This window comes from Microcaecilia unicolor, chromosome 4, assembly GCF_901765095.1.
Source record: "Microcaecilia unicolor chromosome 4, aMicUni1.1, whole genome shotgun sequence".
NCBI classification, from domain to species: Eukaryota; Metazoa; Chordata; class Amphibia; order Gymnophiona; family Siphonopidae; genus Microcaecilia; species Microcaecilia unicolor.
Window position 1 is genome coordinate 241,709,522 of NC_044034.1, and position 24,322 is coordinate 241,733,843.

Here is a 24,322-nt window from a genome sequence, read left to right on the forward strand (position 1 = left end):
ATAATAAAATTTGGTACTTGAATAGTGTAGGAATGGACATTTTACACCTGCTCAAGAACAGGTGTAAGTGTCCATGCCTGTAAGGTAGGCGCAATTTCTGCCGAGGAAATGGTACAGTTTAGGGGGTGAAGAACTTTTGTGCAAGAAAGAGGAGTGGGACTTGGGTGTGATCGTATGTGATGATCATAGCTTTAGATGGCCAAACAAGTAGAAAAGGTGATGGTGAAAGCTAGAAGGACTCTTGGGTGCATAGGGACAGGAATGGCCAGTAGGAAAAAGGAGGTGAAGATGCTCCTGTATACGACTCTGGTGAGACCTTATTTACAATACTGTGTACAATTCTGGAGACCGCACCTGAAAAAAAGATATAAACAGGATGGAGTTGGTCTAGAGGGCGGCTACTAAAAGGGTTGGCGGTCTTTGTCATAAAACAAATGGGGATAGACTTAAAGATCTCAATAAGTACAGGTGAGGGGACATAGATTGAGACATTTAAATACCTATGCGGCATAAATGCACAGAAGGCAAGTCTCTTTCAACTGAAAGGAAGTTAACTAAGGAAATACTTCTTCACGGAAAGGGTGATGAATTTGTGGAACGGTCTCCTGGTGGAAGTGTGTGGAGATGAAAACAATACCTGAATTCAAGAGAGCTTGGGACAAGTACATAGGCTCTCTAAGAGAGAGTAGATGGCATGGATGGGTAGACTGGATTTTTATCTGTCTATAATTTTCTCTGTTTATACTAGTATTTTATAAAGACTCATAGGTGCCTATGGCTCTTATTTTAGAAGCTCTATTTGCATTTTGGATATCTGAAAACAGGTATTTAGACATCCATATTGCATAACTATCCAAATCCTGGTTTTACAAACTGGGATATGGATGTCTAAAACTGTAATATGTTCTTATGGGAAGGGGGCATGATCTGGGCTGGAATAGGGCCAGGGGCAAAATATGGATGAACAAGTCCAGTTTCAGAAGGGGAAGGGATGTCTATGCACAAAAAGATGGATGTCGTTATTTAGACCTGGGACTTGGCACGTTCATTTTACAGAAAGGTGCTCTGATTGAGCAGCTGTCCACCTGCTTAATCCCTCCTGAATGTGAAATTAGCAAGGGATACAGGCTGTATGATAGCTTCAGGAACCTATGGATGTTCATGGTACTAAAATCTTTTAAAAATTAACTTCTTAATAGACCTCAATGCCGAGCTGGGGAGTACCCTAATGGTTAGTGAAGGAGGACCCAGGTTCAAATCCCACTTCCAACTCATTGTAATTGTTTTTTTTAAATTGTGAGCCCTTCAGGGACAAAGAAATACCTACTGTACCTTAATGTATAAGAAACCTGCAAGCCTGAAGGCTATTAAGCAGTGTACATTCAGGTACAGTAGATATTTTTCAGTCTCTGATGGGATCCCAATTTAAAAGAAAAAAAAACCCAGTTGAAGTGGGATTTAAACTTGGGTCCCCGGATTCACTTAACCATTAGGCTACCCCTCTGCCCTGGATGGACATCTATGTGACTATTTAAGATGGACATTCCTATGCTGCCACAAACACATCTATGTCCCTTGTTTTCCCCAGTCATAATTTGGACATTTCAGTTTGTGACATGGATGTTCATGCTGGATGTCATCAGCACATGGATGTCCATTTCTCATATAGTTTAGAACAGGCTGTATATGTCGTTCTAAAATGAATGAGTAATGGACGTCCATGTGATAGAGACTTGGATGTCCTCATTCTAATTTGGACGTCCTTTCTAACACGCCCTCTTAAACCAGGCGCTATGTTATAAAATTTACCCTCGGATGGCAAAATTCACATGCCTCTGATGTGTTATAATCAATGCCAAGAACTTATAAAATGCTGAATCACTTTAACTATTAAACAAAGGATTACAAAAAAAAAACAAATGTTTTAAAGAATTCTCCCCCCCCCCCCCAAAAAAAAAAACTACTGAAACAATGTTGAAAACTTGTAATCTACGTTTGTGCTATAAACTCTCAAAAATCTAAATTAATAATAACATTATTTGTAAAAAGAACTTTAACAGACATTGGTATGTTGCTCACATCAACTATCCCAATTATCATGATAGCAAATGTATACAAATATGATAACTTTAAAAGTACATAATGATGAATACATAGTAAATAAAGTTTAGATACATTATTCTGCCATAAAATAAAAACAGCAATATTAGAAGCACTACACTAGTTTATATTCAGACTATGAATTCTTTTTCTTTAGGGAGATCAAATCTATAGTTTTCATATAAATATATAGCAATCAGATAGTTTACAAACACAATTTAGAATTGCAGATACTTCTCTAGATGAATCATTGTATGGTTAGTGCTTGAGGGGGCGGTGTTGCCCGAGTTTTATGTTACATTCAATTACAAATGTTAAATTAAAATAGGACTGTTGGTAACATTTTAAAAGCAAAATGCTTCATTTGTAACATATGTGTTTTTTTTTTCTAAAAAAACATAATTTAAAGCTACATACTCTGTGTGATAAACATGTAACATACAAAATGAGAAATATTTGGTATGATAGTGCTTGAAACAAACCCTTAAACCAAACTTTATAACAAATTTAGGGGATCCTTTACTAAGGCGCGCTGGCGTTTTTAGCGTGCGCTAAACGCTAGAGACGCCAATGCATTCCTATGGATGTCTTTAATGTTTAGCGCGTGCCTATTTTTAGCGCATGCTAAAAACGCCGGCACACTGTAGTAAAAGGGGATCTTTTAGGGGATCTTTTACTAAAGGTTAGCTTGAGTTATCTGAACCAGGGCCCATTTTATTCCTATGGGCCTTGCTGCAAATAACTTGAGCTAATCTTTGCTAAAAGACCCCCTTAGGGCCCTGTTTACTAAGGTGTGTTAGTGTTTTTAGCGTGAGCTAAATGCTAGAGACACCCATATATTCCTATAGGTGTCTCTAGCATTAGCGCATGCAAAAAACGCTAGCACGCCTATAGCACAGCTTAGTAAACAGGGCCCTTAAATTGGACAAATATGACTTGTAAAATCAACAAATACAAGAGTTAACATTAAAATCTGTTTCAACTATAGGTATAAGCATGTTATCTATAATTTGTTTATATCTGCATTAAGGAACTCTTTATACATTTTTGAGACATAAAATACACTTTAAAAGAAAACTGTAAAATTATTTTTCTGCGCTGTAATCCGGTTACAACATTTTAATCCAACACAAAGAACAGCATTGTTAGTTGAACTGAAACCCTGGCTGCAACATTAATGTACACTAAATCTAGATTAGTGTCACCATCCTGTTTTAGTGACTAGATTATCATTAGAAAACTGGGATACCATAAAATCTCCTTGACTACAGTCTCAAATTTACTTAAGAAGCAACAATTTGCTTCTCATCAGCAACAACTCTACTGCTTCTGGTGAACTGACTGTGATAGGCACAGTCTCTTTAAAGTTAACGGCATCAGCCTCAATTCCTTCAAGTTTTGTCTTGTGGCAAAATTTAGGCACTTTTTGTAAAAATCTCATTTACAAAAAAAAAATGTAAATAGACTGGTAAAGTAACTCATTCAGGACTATTCATTTTGTGTATGAAGTTCATACTGTGCAAATTTTTAATTACTCTTTTGCTGTTCCGGAACTGTAGGCATCACAGAGCTTCTGCAGCCGAGACAATGAGAATCTTAGTCGTATCCACAGACTTTGTGCTTTAAAAATTAGATTTCAAATTGGGTGATGAAGAGGGCACTGGTTTTTGTTTCACGTCTTGGTCTTACCATCATCTCACTTGGAAGAGAACAGAGGCAGGAATCCAAAGCAGAGTTCAAACCATATGTGAAAATGGGACAAAACTTAGTCAATATCAATTATTGCTAAGTTTTAAAAAACTGATAACATTCATAATTCTATACTAGTGAATGAACTGAATCATCTGCTAAAGTTATGGAGATCAGACAATATTCTTAAGAAGGGAACCATTTTCACAACATCTTTAAAAGTAAACTTTACCCTTTAAACATGTCATTAAACATCACAGCTGGTCTTAGGTAGTTAACTAATTTTAGACTGTAATATACTAAGCATACCAGATATATTATTTATATATAATATAGCAGCACTAGCTTCTTAGAGTTTGTAGCTTGTCCATAACAAGAACAAATTCTTTCAGCATGCAGTTTGTGGCAATTCTATAGAAGAGGAAACAGGATAATATGTACAGTAAGAATGTTTTGCTATTCTCAGTGAGGCTTCTTGACAATCCATTCCATTTCTGGTGATTATTTCAGTATTATCTGTTAAAAAAAAAAATAAAAGAATGATTAAATCACAGGAAGAATGTAAAGAAATGAACTAGCAGTAACATTTTTGTTTACTGCCAACCAAGCCCTGACTCAAGAATAATTCATCCACTAATGTCTGAATGATTAAGCTATACAGGCTAGTACTCAGTATTGCCTTTATTTTTGTGCTATCCAATTACTGCTGCTTGGAAGGGGATGCAGAAAAGACACCTGCTGTAAACAGACTTCTTTGCATTCAGAAGATAATTTTCAAAACCTTTTTTATGGGAAAGGATTTGATATACTGCTTTTCTGTGTTACAAAGTGGTTTATACATTATGTACAGGCAACTATTTTGTACATAGGGCAAGGGAGGGTTAAGGGGCCCTTTTATTAAGCTGTGGTAAAAAGAGCCCTGTGCTAGCGGCGGTGGCCGTTTTTGCCATGCACCAGGTTCCCCTTTTACTGCAGCGGGTGAACATAGCCAACAATGAAATGGCCATGAGGTAAGTTTGCCTTTGCTGCGTGGCCATTTTGGGGGAAGCACTTACCACCACCCATTGAGCTGGTGGTAAGGGCTCTTGCTCTAACCTGGTGGTAACCAGGCAACCACAGGGTAACCCCCTGAAGAAATATTTCCGCTAGTGCTAGAAATGGCGCGTGTTGGGGTCGGAACTACAACTGGCACTCGTGTTGGGCTGGCAGTAGATCCGGGTTGCCACACAGCAACCCTTTAGTAAAATAGCCTCTAAGTGATTTACCCAGGCAGGGGCAGCCCAAGGCAATCTTCTGACTGAGGTAAGGGATGGGATGCTGACTCCCCAACATCTCTCTGTTCAGTCTCTTTTCTCTCCAACTCTCTTCCCCATGGCAATGGTCTGGCATCTCCTCCCTTCATTCCTCAAACCCCTACCTTGTATCTACCTTCTTTTCCAGATTTCCAAAAGTTGCTGTTGGCAGTGATTCCAACAGGCTTACCTGCCGCCGGCACTGGCCTCTTCTCTGTACTGCAGCCCACCTCTAAGGAAACAGGAAGTTATGTCAGAGAGGTGGGCCGCAGTAGAGAGAAGAAGCTAGTGCTGGTGGAAGGGCAGCCTACGGGAATCACTGCCACAGCTGACTTTTGGAAAACAAGAAAAGGTAGATTTGGGAAAGGGGAAGAGCATGGGGAGATGCCAGACTGCAGCTAGTGTGGGAGGATAACACTCCACGTGGAGCGCTGCCTGAGGTCCCCGCCTTTGTTGGCCTAATGGTAGGGTCGCCACTGTATCCAGAGAGTCACAAGGAGCTACAGTGGGAATTGAACCTGCTTCCCATGGGTTTCAGGTCAATGCACTAACAACTACGCTACTCCTCCAATACTGGGTAAAATGGTACAATTACCTGTGGAAATGGGCTGCTGTAACACATCCTATACGTGGGTAAAAACACATGCCCATCTTTTTTTTTTTTTACCTGTTGTAGGGGAAGGTGTTCTTGCAGGCAGGGCCAGAGGGCTTTAGAACTATGCACACACTTTTTCACATTTTCAAAAGTACGCACATATGTTTCCTTTGAAAAGGTATCTGCATAACGTAGCAGGTGCCAGTAGGTGCCAATGTGTCCTGATACTTTTTCTGGCGTAATTTTCAATGTGAAAATATTTATTTAACATAATTTCTAGACCTCTTAAACCTAAGTTTCAGTGAAAATCCATCACAGTCTGCTGAGTAAAAACCTCATGCATACTTTTCTTCTTTTCTGCATGCATACTTTTCATTCATATGGTCAGTTACAAAATTATCCCATAACAGGTAGTTTCCTCACCATATCATTCCTTGATACTGTATGCAAATGCAATCACATGCTTAAGCACCAACACAAACAGTACGTCAGTAGTCCATATTTTATGAATCAGGCATCTGGAGGGTAATTTTGTAACACAGAGCAAAAATGAAAGTAGTGGAGAACCAATACAATTCCAACTCAAGGGTAAAAAGCAATTTTATTAGTCTGACTTGATGCAGATCTGTATTTTGGTGTGGGGGTGCCTGCCTGAGGAGTCAACAAATCAGTCCAGATGGGTGCGGATATCAGTGTACACAAACTCAAGCAGACACTTTACAAGGTGGGGGAGGGGAATGAAAAAAACAGTGTCCTTGGTAATGCAAATACCAACAGAGTAAATACTGTGCTGCAACTCAAGTACAGGTTTCAAGAAATGTGGACACAAGGAATAGCAATGTTGACTCCTGAGGCAGGTGCTCCCGAGCTGAAACGCAGATCTGGATTGAGTCTGCAGGAAGTCTTCTCTTTTACCAGCTGCGGTAAAAGGGGGCCTCGGCGCGTGTGTAAAACATGCACTGATGGCAGCGTTGGCACCCTTCTGCCGCAGCTTGGTAAAAGGGGCCCTTAGTGCATACTAATTCTGTTTATGCCCGCTAAGCTTTAGTAATAGGGCCCCTATGAGGCATATTTTCAAAGCACTTAGCCTCCCAAAGTTCCATAGAAACCTATGGAACTTAGCCTCCCAAAGTGCTTTGAAAATATGCCTCTATGTGTCTTTAAAAAGTAAGCAAAAAATAAATGCTTTCCTGCTCTATTAACCTAGATGCCTTGTTATAAAATGACCCTCACATGACACAGTTTGATTTTAAACATTTTAAAAATTCTACAGAATGCATAGGTATAAGTCCATTTTATGACTCGGACACATAATATTAATAACTCCAAGATCTTTTGGAAATGTTACTTTCTCTTATTCAGACAACCTCCCCCCTCCCCCCTTCAGGTGAATAAGGCAAAAAGTAATTACTGAAACGTCCAGGAGAGAAAGGATTTGCAAGCACACAGAAAGCGCAGCCATGTTAGCAAATGTACTTGACTGAAAAATATCTAAGCAAAAAAAAAAAAAAATTTTTTTTTTTTTGCATGTGACATAAAATGAACAGGTCATGGTATTCAATCCCTTTAAGAGCTCTAAGACACTCAGTGTGTATAAAATGACTCAAAAAAGTTCATTTTTAACAGCGTGCATGCAAATATTCACTCAACACACATTTAAGTTCTGGAATTCAAGGCCTGAGGATATAGTAAAAACAATTCATTTAGCTAGGTTTAAAAACACTGAACAAGCTTCTAGGGCAAAGGTCCATAAACTGTTATTAACCAAGTAGACTTGAGGAAAGCCACTACCTATCCCTGAGTGTAAGCAGCACTGAATCTATCTCGTCTTTAGGTATTTGTGACTTGGATTGGCCTCTGTCGGATAAAAAAGATACTGGGCTTAATGAACCTTTGATCTGACCAAGTATTCCAGTTCTTCTGTTAATAAAATTGGTAGTACAACCTACACTTATTTCAGGTATTATATATGAACATAACACGTGCCATACGGGGTCAAATCAACGGTCCATCAAGCCCAGTGACAGTGGCCACCAGGTGACATTATTCTTGAATAATCTTCTGTAGGTAGTCAGTTACTGTTGCTTAAATATCCTTAAAAAACAAACACAAACAGGTACTATCATGAAGTCCTGAGCTTACTGTCATTTCCTAATTAAAAACAGTCTACTAGGTATCGATGTGAGTAATTGTACAAGGGGCCTTCAACACTCTTCTTCACTCTTTAGCTGTTGGTTCAATGAAAACAGTACTTCCTTTTACCACACGAATTCCAACCCCCAAAACATCTGGAACTGCTCTCCCAAACACCATCAAAATGGCTCTGAGGTAACAGCTATAGAAATGTACTTCTTGGCAAGGTAAGTTTGAATCTTGTCTTTCCTTGTAGTCATAATTTATTTAGATTTATGGGGAATGAAGAAATATGTGAGCGATAAGCACTGAACAGAGGCAGAGAGATCCTGGCTGTCCATGCCCACACTTGTATAGTATAAAAAGAGTGGGAAGTGGACCAATGACTCCAGGGAGACGGGATACAAGATTTATAAGTAGCATAGTGTGTGTTCCACTCGGGTGGATCACCTTCTCCATGCCCACACTTGCACATATGTGCACACTGCCCCAGCGGCATACCGAGGGTGGGGCGGTTGGGGCAATCTACCCTGTGTGCACGTTGCGGGGGGGGGGGGGGGGGGGGGGGGAAATGCAGGGAGCAGCCACGTGGCCGTCGGCTCTGCCAGTTCCCTGCTCCCTCTGATGTTACTTCCTGTTCCGGGGCACAGACAGCAGAGACCCGGCAGAGCCGACAGCCACGTGGCTGCTCCCAGCACCCCAGGAGGAAAGAGCAATGCATGGGGGGGGGGGGGGGGGGGGGAGAAGGAGGATGCTGCTGCACCCGGGGGGGGGGGATGACTTGCTACACCTGGGGGGGGGGGGGGGTGTGACGACACTACTGCACACGGGGGGGGGGGGGGGGATGATGCTGCATCGGGGGGAGGGGGTGTGCATAGCAGTGATCCGCCCTGGGTGAAGCCGACCAAGGAACACCACTGCACTGCCCCATTTTGGTGAAGGAAATGGAAGGGCACCCCATCATCTCCTTTATGCCATCCAATTGGCCCCAGGGAAAGGTCCCAGCATGAAAGAAGCAGTGCTACCCTAGGCTCTTCTAGGTGATGTGAGGCTGACAGCTGCTGGGCAAGGGAACACATTGTCCATGAATGACATTTCCTGCAGATGGAACAAGGAGCCAGTAGGAGGGGAGGGGAAAGTGCTGACAGGGGTGGGATCAGATTTTGAGGTGAAGGGCAGAGTAGAGGACACGTCATCATTGGCCAAGAAGGGAACAGCTGCTGTTGATGCCTGCCTGGGAAGATATGAAACAGACAACAGAGGGAGGACTGAGACAGAGTGTTGTGGGCAAAGGGGAGGAAGTGGGGATTGAGGAACAGACATAGAAACTGATGGGGAGCAATACGGACAGGATAGGAGGTTGAGAGAGTGACTAGCAGGGAGAGGGAGGAGAGAGAGAGAGAGGAGAGAGAGAGAGAGAGAGAGAGAGAGAGAGAGAGAGAGAGAGAGAGAGAGAGAGAGAGAGAGAGAGAGAGAGACTTGTGTGATGAGGGAAGAGAGGAATAAGTGAGGGGGAAACAGAGCTGCCAATTAATCCAGTTCCAAGAGGGAGGTTTTTTTTTGTCAGTATGGTTTTGAACTTACATCCCAAAGGCAGTGTGGTAGTTGAGACATTGATTTTACCCACAGAAATTAGTGCTGCAGGGTCTCATCATGTCTCATGATAGAATTGCCTGAAATATCTCTTTTGAAACTGGGAAACTTGGTAAATGTGGGGTTAGATGGAAAAAGAATAGGACTGGTGAGGAGATGGAGAGCGAAAGCGGGAGGTGAAGGACTAGATTTAGTAAATGGTGCCCAAATCTGGGCACTGAAAAAATGAGCACTGAGTGCTATTCTATAAATAATGCTCTGAGCTGGGCGCCATTCATAGAATAGCACGTAGCCCTGGGATCTGTGCCCGACTTTGGGAATGAGGATTTCTACCAACTGAAACCTGGTGTAAATCTTTGCGTGTAAATTAAGACACGGATCCCCCAAATTCTATAATAGTGTGTCATCTTTAGTGAATGCCCCGGACCCACCCATGCCCCTTTTTCAGTTGCACGCTAAGGGAGCTTTGAAATTTCAACATTCAAGAGTCACATACTAGTTTGGTTTTGTAGAAATCCATTTCCCGGATGATATTCAGCCAGTGGGAGGCAAGCTGGCTAAGCTCCAAGATCGACGCTGAGCCCAGATATTCAATGCCAGGCCGTTTCCATGGTCAAAGATAGGCCTGCTATTTGGCCCGATTTAACTCCCAAACTTTGCCAGCGATGTGCTGAATATTCGTGCTTAGCTGTTAATATCACGCAATATAGCCGGTTAGCTGCTATGAGCTAATATTCATCGGAGATAACTATCATACATTGAATATTAGCGCTTAGCCAGTTGAGGGGTCCTTTTACTAAGGCGCACTGAAAAATGGCCTGCGCTAGTGTAGGCGCATGTTTTGGACATGCGCAGATCCATTTTTCAGAGCGCCTGTAAAAAAAAAATGCCTTTTTTGGTGAAAATGGAAGTGCGGCAAAATAAAAATAGGCGCGTGTCCATTTTGAGTCTGAGACCTTACTGCCACCCATTCACTTAGTGGTAAGTTCTCACGCGATAACTGGGCAGTAATGGTCTACGCAGGTACAATACCAATTACCGCCAGGTTAGTGCCGCGCGCCAGAAAATAAAATATATTTTCTGGTGCGTGTAGCGGACGCACATAAAAAATGAAATTACCACCCAGGCCACGCAGTAGCTCCAAATTGATGCACGTTATTACGGCTGGTTAAATACTGTTGAATATCGGCTGGCTCAACTATATTTATCTGGGATATCCAAAAACCTGTACCTAGTCAAAGCCCTTGAGGGCTGCAGTTTGACACCCTAAAGCACTTAGTCAAAAACAACTGTCTGCAGGCATATATATAAGCCATGTAGAGAAGAATTTCTAGAACTAAACACTGCAGATTACTGTACAAATGAAGATGTTTGTGCAGTGCACAATAATCACATACCAATTATGAATATCTGAAAAGGGGAGAGATTCTGCCATTTTTTTCTCTTCATCCTCCATTCTTTTAGCCTGTCTACTGTTGGAAAACCCTCCAGCCTCCTGATCACATGCCAGGTAACACAACCCATAATTAATGGGATGAGGAAAGTCTCCTTTTGAGGTTTATGCTCAGCATAGCTCATGAGCAGCTCACTCAGCTAGCACAGGGGTTGCCATAGTAGCAATAGCTGTCTTTCTTTCCAACCTAGAATCGAACAAGCTCTCTAATTTTTGGCATAAAAGGAAGGAGCTAGAGAAACCATTAGTATATAGCTTTCTCTATAGATGAACAGTCTGGCACAATGAGAAGTACGGAAGTGTCAAGTAAAATCAGGGTTTCGTCTCAGATAGGACAGAAGTAGTACAAGCCATCATGGTCTCACTGAGACATTCGGGAGCTTCTTAGACCTAAAAATTAATTACGATAAATCTGAGTTTTTGGAGAGTAGAGGGACAGGAGTAGGAAATATTTCCCTTCCTGTTTGTAGTACTCGGGGTAGTCGTGGAAACTTGGGCATCTTGTTTACTCTGGACCCTAGTTTAATGTATCAACTTAATGTGAGTCCAAGAAAACAAGTAGGCAGACAACTCACAAAATCCTGCATGGCGTGAAAAAAGAAGCAAACTGCCACAGAACTTTCATAAAAGATTCAAATGATACACAGACCACATAATCTAGACATATATATATATATATATATATATATATATATATATACATACACACACACACACACACACACACACACACACACACATATATATATATATATATATATATATACAGAGAGAGAGAAAGAGAGAGTTGTAAACCATCCATAAAGGAATATACAAAATAAATAAGTAAATAAACCATCCAATACAGGCTGTCCTAGATAAAAAGGAACCACTCAAAATCTCCCCAATAAAGTACTCTTCAGTAAAAGAAACCAAATATTCTACAAAACCAAAGAGAAGAACTAATAAACTGCAACTAGCCCTAACTTAAATTTTATCTTTCTCCTCACACATTATAGTGTAAAACATGTTCACAGTATGGTATGTTCTTATATATATATATATATGTGTGAAAGGGAACCCTCGGAAAATACCACTGATCGGCACTATCATGAATTCTTAAGCCTAGTGGCATAGCATCTCTTCATTGGGCTATCCCTTGATTCAATTTTATGGTGCTATTGCAAACGCATAAGAAGTGCTCAAACTACATGTGCTCAAAACAATAAACTTATCTTTTCTTAAAGTCGTGTCCGTGTCTCCTGCTGCTGAAATCCACTTAGGCTTCCCCTTATTGCGCCCGACGCCGCGGGTTTCAATGCTTTCGTCAGGGACTCGGGTTAATTGCCCACAACAGATGCACAACGGTCTGTAAACTGAGACATCGGCGCTGAATACTTGTGCTGCCGAGTCCCTGACGAAAGCATTGAAACCCGCGGCGTCGGGCGCAATAAGGGGAAGCCTAAGTGGATTTCAGCAGCAGGAGACACGGACACGACTTTAAGAAAAGATAAGTTTATTGTTTTGAGCACATGTAGTTTGAGCACTTCTTATGCGTTTGCAATAGCACCATAAAATTGAATCAAGGGATAGCCCAATGAAGAGATGCTATGCCACTAGGCATAAGAATTCATGATAGTGCCGATCAGTGGTATTTTCCGAGGGTTCCCTTTCACACATATATATATATATATATATATATATAAGAACATACCATACTGTGAACATGTTTTACACTATAATGTGTGAGGAGAAAGATAAAATTTAAGTTAGGGCTAGTTGCAGTTTATTAGTTCTTCTCTTTGGTTTTGTAGAATATATACTAGATAAAAAGGAAGCATGAATCAACTTCAACAATTTAAATAATTCAATCAATGTGGAAACTCAAACGCGTGAAACAATTCTTCCCGAGGGGAACATTTTGCAGCCTGATACAATCAATGGTACTAAGCCATGTAGACTACTGCAATGGAATTTATGCGGGATGCAAAGAACAAACCTTAAAGAAACTTCAGACCACTCAAAACACAGCAGCTAGGCTTATCTTCGGAAAAATATGATTTGAAAGTGCAAAACCCCTTCGCGAAAAACTACACTGGCTCCCAATCAAAGAACACATTGCTTTCAAAATCTGCACTCTGGTTCACAAAATTATCTACGGTGAAGCTCTGGGATACATGACAGACTTGATCGACCTACCAACTAGAAACATATCCGAATCAACACGAACGTACCCAAGCTGCAAAGGACTCAAATAAAAATCAACTTACGTGTCCAGTTTTTCCTATATAAACACACAACTGTGGAACGCATTACCAAAAGCCTTGAAAACTATGAACGACCACCTAAACTTCCGGAAAACACTAAAAACTAAGCTGTTTAAAAAGGCATACCCTACCGATCCAACATAGATCTCTGCAACACAACAAAACTAAAGAACGTAATGGACATAACACAACTCTTCTGTTGTACGATTCCCTAGTGTGGCTGTGCCAGATGAACTTTATCTTACCACAACATCACTTTGTATTTGTTTACACCGGAGTCTGTAATGCCTCTCCGGTACTATGTAAGCCACATTGAGCCTACAAATAGGTGGGAAAATGTGGGATATAAATGTAACAAACAAATAAATAAATAAACTTGATCCACTACTGTCAGCTATCGTCTGACAACTACCTAATAGGGAGCCAATGATAATGTCTAAACAATGGTGTAACATGATCAAACTTTCTCAAATTACCCAACATTCTAATCGCCATATTTTGCATTGATTATAATTGCTTCAAATTACCTTGATACAAACTTGCATAAATAATATTCCAATAATCCAAATGAGAAATCAGTTCTTTATAGAATTACCACCTGGGTTGAAAGGCTCGTTGATCACTGCTGGGTGTGTATTATGATACAACTCTAGAGCTTTTTGTCAATTTTTATTTTCTCAAAATATATTTTTCAGTATGTATCTTTTTAAAGTTTAATTCTTAAACTACTAAGCTCATTCCCCTAAAAAGAACAAATTACAGTGTCATACTTTGTCTTAAATGTATAAAACACAGAATATCAAAATAAAGTGTTATTTACACAATAGTTTGTTTCTTTATAATAAAGTAAGAATTCATCTTTAATGGGTGAAAGTTTATGTCCGGGGATAAAAATTCATCTTTTAGGTAGAATCTACATATTGTACAGAATTTAGAGATTTTGTCGAAACCAGACAACTGCTTTATGGGCTGTGTACTTTAGATGTAGCGGCATTATTTTTATGAAGCAACAATTCTACTGCTGAATACTTCTTTAAAGGTAATTTTAAATTCACATGCTTTTTAACATCATGTTGGCGTTCTCAGTTATCACAAATATGATCTTTATAATGAGGACAAATAATACTACTCGAGGTACAAGACTACCTCTGTAGTTTGGTGGAAGGGATAGTCTGGTATAGGTACCGTAAATACATACATTCTAGTTCTTATATGGTGCCTTGATCAAGGTGCCTTACACTAGACAAATATGATATTTATATAAAGAACATTAAACTCATAGACCAAAGAAAAAAATAAAGAGGTCAAAAATCCATGTAGGCAAAATAGGAGACTAATTCAGAATAAAAGTATATTGGATTTATAGGAGAAGCCTGGATCACAAAAAAGGTCCAAGCAATCATAACACAAGGAAACAAGGCAATAGGGCAGTCAATACAGGATGGGTCAATGAGCGGAGGGGATGGGCTTATAGTACTGGAAGAGAGAATAAAAATAAAGTGCATTGGGGTGGGGGTTGGAATTAAACTATGAATGTCTTTGAAAGTGAGAGTTAAGAATTTGTGCAATATCTTTTTGGTGGGATGAATAAGCTTTCTTATAGATGATACAAAAATTTAACGGAATCACTGCAATTTTTGGGTGGACCAAAGGGTAAGTTGGGTGGACATGGATATCCTCTCTATCCTTCTCCTCACACTCCCCTCAAAAATTAAATACCTTAGCTGGCAGGGATGCCCAAGCCCTATCAGCTGAAGACACTACAGAACATTTGACCCCTTTCAGAAAATTGAGGCAGTCAGCGGCAGCCCTCGGAGCTGCGGGCATCCCATGCATGCTCACTTCTCATGCATGAATTGAGCATACTGAGAATTGAGAATGCTGGTTTTCTGGCCAGGACCCATATATGGTGTCCTCTGCTCCTATGAATCCCCTCTCCCTCCCCAAGACCTCCTCCTTCCCATCCCAAATGCAGGTTGGTTGAAACACCCCCTGCCCACTCCCCACCCCTAAAGGCCCTCCTTGGGCCTACCTATTAAATGCCTGGTGGTTCAGAGGGGTCTTATGGGAAGAAGCGATGCCCACTTGCTCCTGCCCATCGTGGCAGTGACTGAAAAATAGCTGCTGTGACCTCTAGCAGCAGCCATTTTGCAGAAGTTGCAGTGAAAGGCAGGAGCGAGTGGGCATCACTCCTGCCCATAAGACCCCACTGGACAGCCAAGCATTTAAAAAGGTAGGGGGTGGGGTGTGAGTGGGGGAAAGGGCTCGGCCAGCCCTTACCTATAAATGAGGGGGGTGGGGGTGGGAGGGGGCAGCAGGAAAACATATGCTGCAACTCGGAAGCTAACTGGGCACCAGTCTATATTCAGACTGGTGTCTGGTGAGTTTTGCTGCTAAAGTTAAGACATATTTTTTACTAATCTAATTTTAGTCACTTACCTAACTGGTTAGCGGTCTGAATATGGCCACTAACTGGTTGGGTCTCAACTCCTCCCATTCTCCACCCCAAATCCACCCACAGACCTCCCTGGCACCAACTGTATACTGCAGGGGTGATCTGTAGTGATATCCAGTGGGACTGTATGTCTATTTCCAAAAAAATAGATGTTGGGATTTACCTCTGCTACCTGGGACATCTAAGTTTCAGAGTGCTCCTACTGAGCAGCATTCCACTGGAGATATTAGGGGAGGTTACCCCCTTAATCCTCCAGTGGTTGATGTCCCCTCCCTCCAAAAAGCAAAACTGTCAAGGGAAATTGGGATCTGTGGCAAACCATTTGTAAATAATCCGTGTAGATATATACCAAAAAATGGAAAGTCCTAATGATTTTCCCCAAAGGTTGTAAGGAGAAATTAGGTCTTAACTGATACTTTTCTTTCCATTAATCTTTCCCACTATTCCAGAACTTGTTGGATAGTTGTGTCTATCAACCAGCAGGTGGAGATAGAGAACTGAAACCTGATCTGAGACATATCTCTCTTGACAGCCAGTCCAGCTCCTCAGTATTTACAAAGACAAGCAGTAAGGATAATGCTCAGCATAAACACAATTTTAAACAACTCGCTAACCTAACATTAACCAGCTGAGCAAACGTGTGTGCACCTTTCTTATCTCTAGACAACTTGTAGAGAACAAGAGTAATGCAGGAAGCACCATGCAAGGTGACAGTCATTATTTGGCCCATTAAAGAGCCAAAGGGCCTCTGGAACAGTGAGAAGAACTAATGGAAAGAAAATTATCACGTAAGACCTAATTTATCCTTCCATTGCGTAGCTTCCCACTACTCCAGAACCTGTGGATATATAAAAGCAATCCCTAGAGTGGGTGGGATCCTGGCACTGCCACCCTGAGGACCGAAGCCCAAAACTGGCTTCTGAACATGCCGCAATATCTATCCTGTAGTGCTTGGCAAAGGTATGCAACACTGACTATAGTAAGATAGTTTCTGCCCAGGAAGTTGCTACATGCCTCATAGAATAAGCCTGCAAGGCCTGAGAAGCCTGCTTCCCCACAAAAGAATAAGCTGACATGATAGTCTTCTTCAGCCATCTAGTAATTGTGGGCTTGGAAGCCATGAGGCCAAGCTTCTGTTTACCAAAAAGCACAAACAGTCTGTCCGATTTGCAAAACTCATTTGTGACTTTCAGATATCTAATTAGGACTCTATGCACATCAAGAAGCTTCATGAAAGAATACTGAGCCTCTTCGTCCTCTCCACAAATGGATGGTAGCTCCACAGATTGGTTGAGATGAAATGCTGATACTACTTTCAGACAAAAGGAAAGAACAGTGTGCAGGGAGACCCCTGCCTCCGAAAAGCGAAGAATGAGATCCTGACAAGAGAGAGCCAGGAGCTCCGAAACCCTATGTGCTGATGCAACAGCCACCAATAACACTGTCTTTAGCATAAGATTTTCAAGAAGGACTTCCAGAGTGGCTTGAAAGGAGGCTTCTGAAGAGCCCGAAGGACTAAATTAAGGTTCCACTCTGGACACAGCATAAGAAGGGATGCTGCAAGCAGCCCGAATGATATCTTGTGGAACCGCAAGATAAGTCTTCTGTAGTTGGTCCATGAAACAGGCCAAAGTCACAACCTGAACTTTTAGAGAACTCAACGACAATTCTTTCTGAAGGACTTTCTGGAGAAACACTAGGATGTGTGCGATCTGAGTGGAGAAGGGATAAAGTCCGCACTCATAACACCAGTCCTTGAATGTCCTCCATACTATCGTATATGCCATGGATGTAAAGTGTTTCTGAGCTTGAAACAAGGTTGCAATGACCAAATCAGAATAACCTTTTTGTTTTAATTGAGCCTTTTAATGGCCAAGCCTTATGACCAAAGGAGCATGGATCCTCCATAAGCACCGGACCTTGTTTCAGTAACCCATGTACCTGTGAAAGGTGGAGAAGATCCCCGTCCAGATGTCAAATCTGGTCATTGTACCATGGCTTTCGCGGCCAATCTAGAGCTACGAGAATTATTCAACCCTGGTGAAATGTGATCCTTTTCAACACACAATGTAGCATGGGCTAAGGAGGGAAGACATATAGTAGATGAGTCTCCAACCAGGGCTCTAGTAGGGCACTAATCCCCATTGAACCCAGTTCTTTCAAATATCTGAAGAACTTGGGCACTTTAGCATTCCATTTCATTGCCATAGTCCAGAAGCAGAGAACCCCATCGGTCCACTATTATCTGAAAATCATGACCAGATAGTTTTCATTCTCTTGGGTCCAAGGAGTGCCTGCTGAGAAAATCCACCTCCACATCCAATGACCCAGCGATGTGAGCTGCTGATAAGCAGAGAAAATGTTTCTCCACCCAACTCATGAGGGAGGCTGCCTCCACCACCATCAGATGGCTGTGGGTCCCGCTTTGCCTGTTGATATAAGCCACCGCTGTTGCATTTTCACAGAAAACTCAGACTGGGGCCCCCACCAGAAAGGAGTTAAGTCACGTAAGGCATCCTGCACTGCCCTGAGCTCCAAGCGATTTATCGACCATAGAGACTCCTGTTCCATCCATGTGCCCTGTGCCAGAAGGAACTTGTACTGGGCTCCTCAACCCGACTTACTGGTGTCCACTGTCACCACCTCCCATTGTGCTATCAGAAAGGGAGCTCCAATGGTCAAATTTCTGGGTGACAACAACCACTGCATACTCCATCTGGCAACCAGCATTCAGGGCAGATGAAGGTCGTACTAGCGGCTGAGAAGAGACTCCTGTAAAGGCCATATTTGAGCCTCTGCCCATGGCACCACTTCCATCACCGCTGTCACTGACCCCAGACTCTGGACGTAGTCCCAGACCCTGGGCTTGCCATGACTAAAGAGAAGATGAATCTTTTGAACCAGCTTTGACCTGTGTTCCATGAGAAAGATCCTCTCCCTTGCTGTGTCAAATAGAACGCCCAGATGCTCTACATCATTTGCGATGGAATTAATCTCGAAATTGATCACCCAACCCAACGACTGCAAAAGACGGATAACTGTCTGTCGCCACCATACTGTCTGAATAGGATGACACACGAATGAGCCTGTCGTCGAGATACAGGTGAACTCTGATTCCCCGGTGCTGAAAGAAGGCCACAGCCACCACCACCATAACCATGATAAGAACTCTTGGTACCATGGCATGACTGAAGGGCAAAGCCTTGAACTGGAAGTGATGGCCTAGCACCGCAAATGTAGAAACCTCTGATGCGGTGGCCATATGGGTATATGCAACAACGTGTCCTTAAGATCGAGGGCAGTGAGAAATTCTCCTGCTTGAACCAAGGCTATGACACATTACATCATATTAAGTCTTATAACCCGCTACAACCAACAAATTCTAAGCAGATAACATGAAGAAAAAGACCATACTCCAGAAAATCACACAAAATAGTCCCAGTCTAAATTAGAGACAAACATCTATGAATTAGAAACATATTTTCTAAAAAGTTTCCAATAGTTTCTTGATCTCAGAATAATGTTCTATGTGCCTCAATAAAGAGGGAAGAGAGTTCCAACTAAAAGTTGCCTGTTATGGTAACGAAGATTGATGAGGACGCAACGCCTTTATTTGCGAAAAGGAAAACCTAACAGAAATAACTTTCTAGTGATTCTGCCATGACTCCTATTAAAAAATAAAAAACGATTGATCAAATAACCTGGAGAATCCCCATGGAAAGCCTTAAAAGTTAGCACCAAGACCTTAAATTGTAACCTGGCCTCCACTGGGAGCCAGTGTAGCTGTAACATATAAGTGAGATATTTGCTGAAAAATGATCCTAACGTATTCTGTACTCTCTGCAATTTCATAATTAAAGATTTCAAACAACCAATATAAATAGAATTGCAATAATCCAATAAAGACAATATTAAGGACTGCACTACTAAATGGAAAACCAATAACTCAAAATATTTACAAATAATCCAAGCTTTTTGAGAAGATAGAAGTATTTACTAACCACCTTATTTACCTGTGTATTTAGAGAAAGCTATCTAATTCTACTCCTAAAATTCTAGAAATTGTGTCAAGAATTAAATCAGAGTTACCTATTTTAATAGTAGGATTGCCTCTCAAAAAAGTTAAGGGACTTATCCAAAGAAACTTGGTCCTATGTTTATTCAATTGAATATATGTATCCAGGTATTCACTGCCTGCAAACTGCTTAATACACTGGCTTTGAGAAGTGAATTTCCTGAATCATCAGCATAAATAAACCTTAACGGTAGAAGGTCTAGGTCAGTGATGGCGAACCTTTCAGAGACCGAGTGCCCAAACAGCAACCCAAAATCTAATTACTCATCGCGAAGTGCTGGTACTCATTATGGGCGGGGTCACCACATATGACTCCACCCCATGATAGCCACACCCCCTTACACCAGCCTTGGCGCATATAAACAAACATCATTGAAAATATTATACTAGTATAGGAGAAAAAAATAACATGATTTTCTTTCATTATAAATCATTTCTGTAAGTTATTACAGCTCCAGTATACCCAGTGCAAAATAAGACAGCAGATGTAAATTCTCAAATTGGACATATTCCAAACACTAAAATGAAAATAAAATGATTTTTTTCTACCTTTGTTGTCTGGTGATTTTGTTTTTCTATCCATATTGGTCCTAGTTGCTGATTCTGCTGCTATCTGTTCTCTTAACTCTGTTTCCAGGGCTTCCTTTCCAATTATTTCTTTACTTTCCTCCTTTCTTCTTCATTTCTTGCCCTCCATCCATGACCAGCAACCCTCCTCTCCCCTCCAGCCACAAATGTCCAGCCACCCTCCTCTCCCCTCCAGCCGCCCATGTCAAGCCCCCCTCCCCTCCCCTCCAGCCACCCTCCTCTCCCCCCTGCCCTCCCAGCAGCAGGCCTCCCTCCCACCCAGCACCAGGCCACCCAGCATCAAGCCTCCCTCCCTCCCACCCAGAACCAGGCCATGCACCCACCCAGCACTCCCACCCAAGCACCAGGCCTGCCTCCCACCCAAGCCTCCCTCCCTCCCACCCAGCACCAGGCCATCCACCCACCCAGGACACCCACCCAAGCACCAGGCCTCCCACCCACCCAAGCACCAGGCAGGCCTCTCTCCCACCCACCCAAACACCAGGCAGGCCTCTCTCCCTCCCACCCAAGCACCAGGCCATGCACCCACCCAAGCACCAGGCCTCCCACCCAAGCCTCCCTCCCTCCCACCCAGCACCAGGCCACCCACCCAGCACCAGGCCTGCCTCCCTCTCACCCGAGCACCAGGCCATGCACTCACCCAGCACTCCCACCCAAGCACCAGGCCACCCAAGCCTCCCTCCCTCCCACCCAAGCACCAGGCCTCCCACCCACCCAAGCAGCAGCAAGCAGGCAGGCCTCCCACCCTCCCACCCAAGTACCAGGCCTGCTCCCTCCCTCCCACCCAGTGTGCACCAGGGCACCCTCCCACCCACCCGGCGTCAAGCATTCCTCCCTCCCTCCCTCCCACCCGGCACCAGCCTGCCATCCCTCCCTTCCTCCGAACCCCAAGAAATTTAAAAGTCTTCCCTTGTCCGAGTAGGCGGCGTCAGCATCAGCAGTAGCAGCGAAAAGCGTGCTGCTGGTTTGGCGCGTCTTCAGCCTTCGGTCTCTCAAGCTCTCTGGTCCCACCCTAACAGGAAATGAAGGCGGGACCAGAGAGCTTGAGAGACGGAAGGCTGAAGACGCGACGAACCAGCAGCACGCTTTTCGCTGCTACTGCTGATGCTGACGCCGCCTACTCGAACAAGGGAAGACTTTTAAATTTCTTCGGGTTCGGAGGGAGGGATGGAGGCCGGGCGGGCTGGTGCCGGGTGGGAGGGAGGGAGGAATGCTTGATGCTGGGTGGGTGGGAGGGCTAAGTTTCGGGTGAGGCGACCGGCGGCGCGCGTGCCAACAGAGAGGGCTCCACGTGCCCTCTCTGGCATGCGTGCCATAGGTTCGCCATCACTGGTCTAGGTGAACCCCTAAAGGTTGCATTAGAATGTTAAACAGTGAAGGTGAGAGAGTGGACCCTTGAGGTAAGCTCCTTTGAGGAAGGGACTGTCCTTCTTTGTTAATTGTACAGCGCTGCGCAACCCTGGTAGCGCTTTAGAAATGTTAAATAGTAGTAGTAGTACCCCACCCAATGCATCCCAAGACTCAGAGAGTTCACCTTGCATCTTCACCTTATATGATCTTATTAAAAAAAAACCCTAAAACCATGATAAAACCAAACCCTGAATCCCTGAGTCCATGAGCAAAAGCAAGACACTGTGATCAACTAGGTCAAAACCACTAGACAGGTCATAAGTACATAAGTATCGTCATGCTGGGACAGACCAAGGGTCCATCGAGCCCAGCACCCTGTCTCCGACAGCGGGCCAAAAGAACAAAGAATTTGTCCCGCTCATCCCAGAAATAGTGGATTATTCCCTCAATAACATTCTATGGCCTTTTCCTCCAGGAAGCCATCCAAACCTTTTTTAAAGTCCGCTAAGTCAACCGCCTTAACCACTTTTTCTGGTAACGAATTCCAGAGTCTAACTACGCATTGAGTGAAGAAACATTTCCTCTGATTCGTTTTAAATTTACTACACTGCAGCTTCATCGCATGCCCCCTTGTCCTAGTATTTTTGGAAAGCGTAAACAGACGCTCCACATCGACCCGGGCCATTCCACTCATTATCTTACAGACCTCTATCATATCTCCCCTCAGCCGCCTTTTCTCCAAGCTGAAGAGCCCCAGCCTCTTCAGCCTTTCCTCATAGGGAAGTTATCCCATCCCCTGTATCATCTTTGTCGCCCTTCTCCGCACCTTTTCTAATTCCACTATATCTTCTTTGAGGTGTGGCGACCAGAATTGAACAAAATACTCAAGGTGCGGCCGCACCATGGAGCGATACAACAGAAGAATAATATCCTCATTTTTGTTTTCCATCCCTTTCCTAATAATACCCAACATTCTATTTGCTTTCCTAGCCACAGCAGCACATTGAGCAGAAGGTTTCAACGTATCATCAACAATGACACCTAGGTCCCTTTCTTGGACCGCGACTCCTAACGCTGAACCCTGCATGACGTAGTTATATTTTGGGTTCCTCCTTCCCACATGCATCACTTTGCACTTGTTCACATTAAACGTCATCTGCCATTTAGATGCCCAGTCTCCCAGTCTTGTAAAGTCCTCTTGTAATTTTTCACAATCTTCCCGCAATTTGACAACTTTGAATAACTTTGTGTCATCAGCAAATTTGACTACCTCACTAGTTACCCCCATCTCTAGGTCATTTATGAATATGGTAAAAAGCAGAGGTCCCAAATGTTTACTATCAGTTTTCGCCTCTAGCGCTATCTTTCTTTCAAAATCCCTCTTTGCCTTTCTTATCAGCGCTTTGCATCTGACTTGACATTCCTTTTGCCACTTCTTATTTTCTTCCATTTTCTGAAGGATTTCTTTTTAGCTCCAATAGCCTCCTTTACCTCATTTTTTAACCATGCCGGCTGTTGTTTAGTTTTCTGTCCTCCTTTTCTGATACATGGAATATGTTTGGCCTGGGCCTTCCAGACGGTGTTTTTGAACAGCATCCACGCCTGTTGTAGGTTTCTAACCCTCTCAGTCACTCCTCTTTTTTTTACCGTTCTTCTCATTTTATCATAGCTTCCATTTTTGAAGTTAAACACTAACATATTTGACTTCCTATGTTTACCTTTTTGAAAGCAAATTTCAAAGGCGATCATGTTATGATCATTGTTGTCAAGCGGCTCCCGGACCGCTACCTCCCGTACCAGATCATGTGCTCCACAAATGACTAAGTCAAGAATTTTTCCTTCTCTCGTCAGCAGCTCCTGTACCAGCTGCTCCATAAAGCTGTCCTTTATTTCATCAAGGAAGTATATTTCCCTAGAGTGCCCTGATGTTACATTAACCCAGTCTATATGGGGGTAATTAAAATCAAAACAAATCCCACAATTCTACTTTACATACAACTTGTTAGAGGGCATCTATGGCAGGCAATGATGAAAAAAAGTGGAGAAAAAAAGACCTCAGAACACTCGGAACCTCCTCGTTCTTAAAGGATACACCTTTTGTATAATGAGAGGACCACTTCAATCATGCATCTTCAAAAAACTTCACAAAAACACTGCCATCGTGCCCAACAAACACTTGTAATGGAGACAATTTTCAAAAAACCATAGATTGGAATGAGTACTTATCTTAAATGCAATTTAAAGTCCAATCTTGTAGTCGTTGTACTCTTAAATTCCATAAAGTCCCAACAGGGAAGCCCTGTTTCGCAAAATTAAAGCTGCTTCAGGGGAATCATTCTTCATTTGCATATCCAAGCAGTTGACATGTCTCTCAGTCTCCACAACGCCTTGGTACAAAAAATGGCGGACCCGAGTGTTCTGAGGGTTTTTTTTCTCCACTTTTTTTCATCATTGCCTGCCATAGTTGCCCTCTAACACGTTGTATGTAAAGTAGAATTGTGGGATTTGTTTTGATAATGTATTCTACTTATTCCGGGAATTTACAGGGTAATTAAAATCACCCATTATTATTGCGTTGCCTACTTTATTAGCGTCACTAAGTTCCTTTAACATGACTGCGTCCGCCTGCTCATCCTGGTCGGGCGGACGGTAGTACACCCCTATCACCGTCCTTTTCCCCTTAACCCTTGGAATTTCGATCCACAATGATTCCAAGGGGTCTTTTGTTTCCCGCAGAATTTTCAATTTATTTG

General features: G+C 42.6%; 1 protein-coding gene across 10 annotated transcripts in view; it reads right to left on the minus strand.

Annotated features, from left to right (window-relative positions):
* Positions 1–2,953: 2,953 nt before the first annotated feature.
* MBNL2 (muscleblind like splicing regulator 2) overlaps positions 2,954–24,322 on the minus strand; it is a 314,090-nt gene continuing 292,721 nt past the window's right edge. For 7 of the 10 annotated variants that reach the window (XM_030201362.1, XM_030201367.1, XM_030201366.1 and 4 more), the window contains one exon: positions 4,202–4,305. In XM_030201362.1, the coding sequence (XP_030057222.1) occupies positions 4,291–4,305 (15 nt within the window). In that variant the 3' untranslated portion in view covers positions 4,202–4,290. Of the gene's footprint in view, positions 4,306–24,322 lie in introns of all 10 variants that reach the window. The other 3 variants (XM_030201368.1, XM_030201369.1, XM_030201364.1) reach the window with 1 other exon arrangement.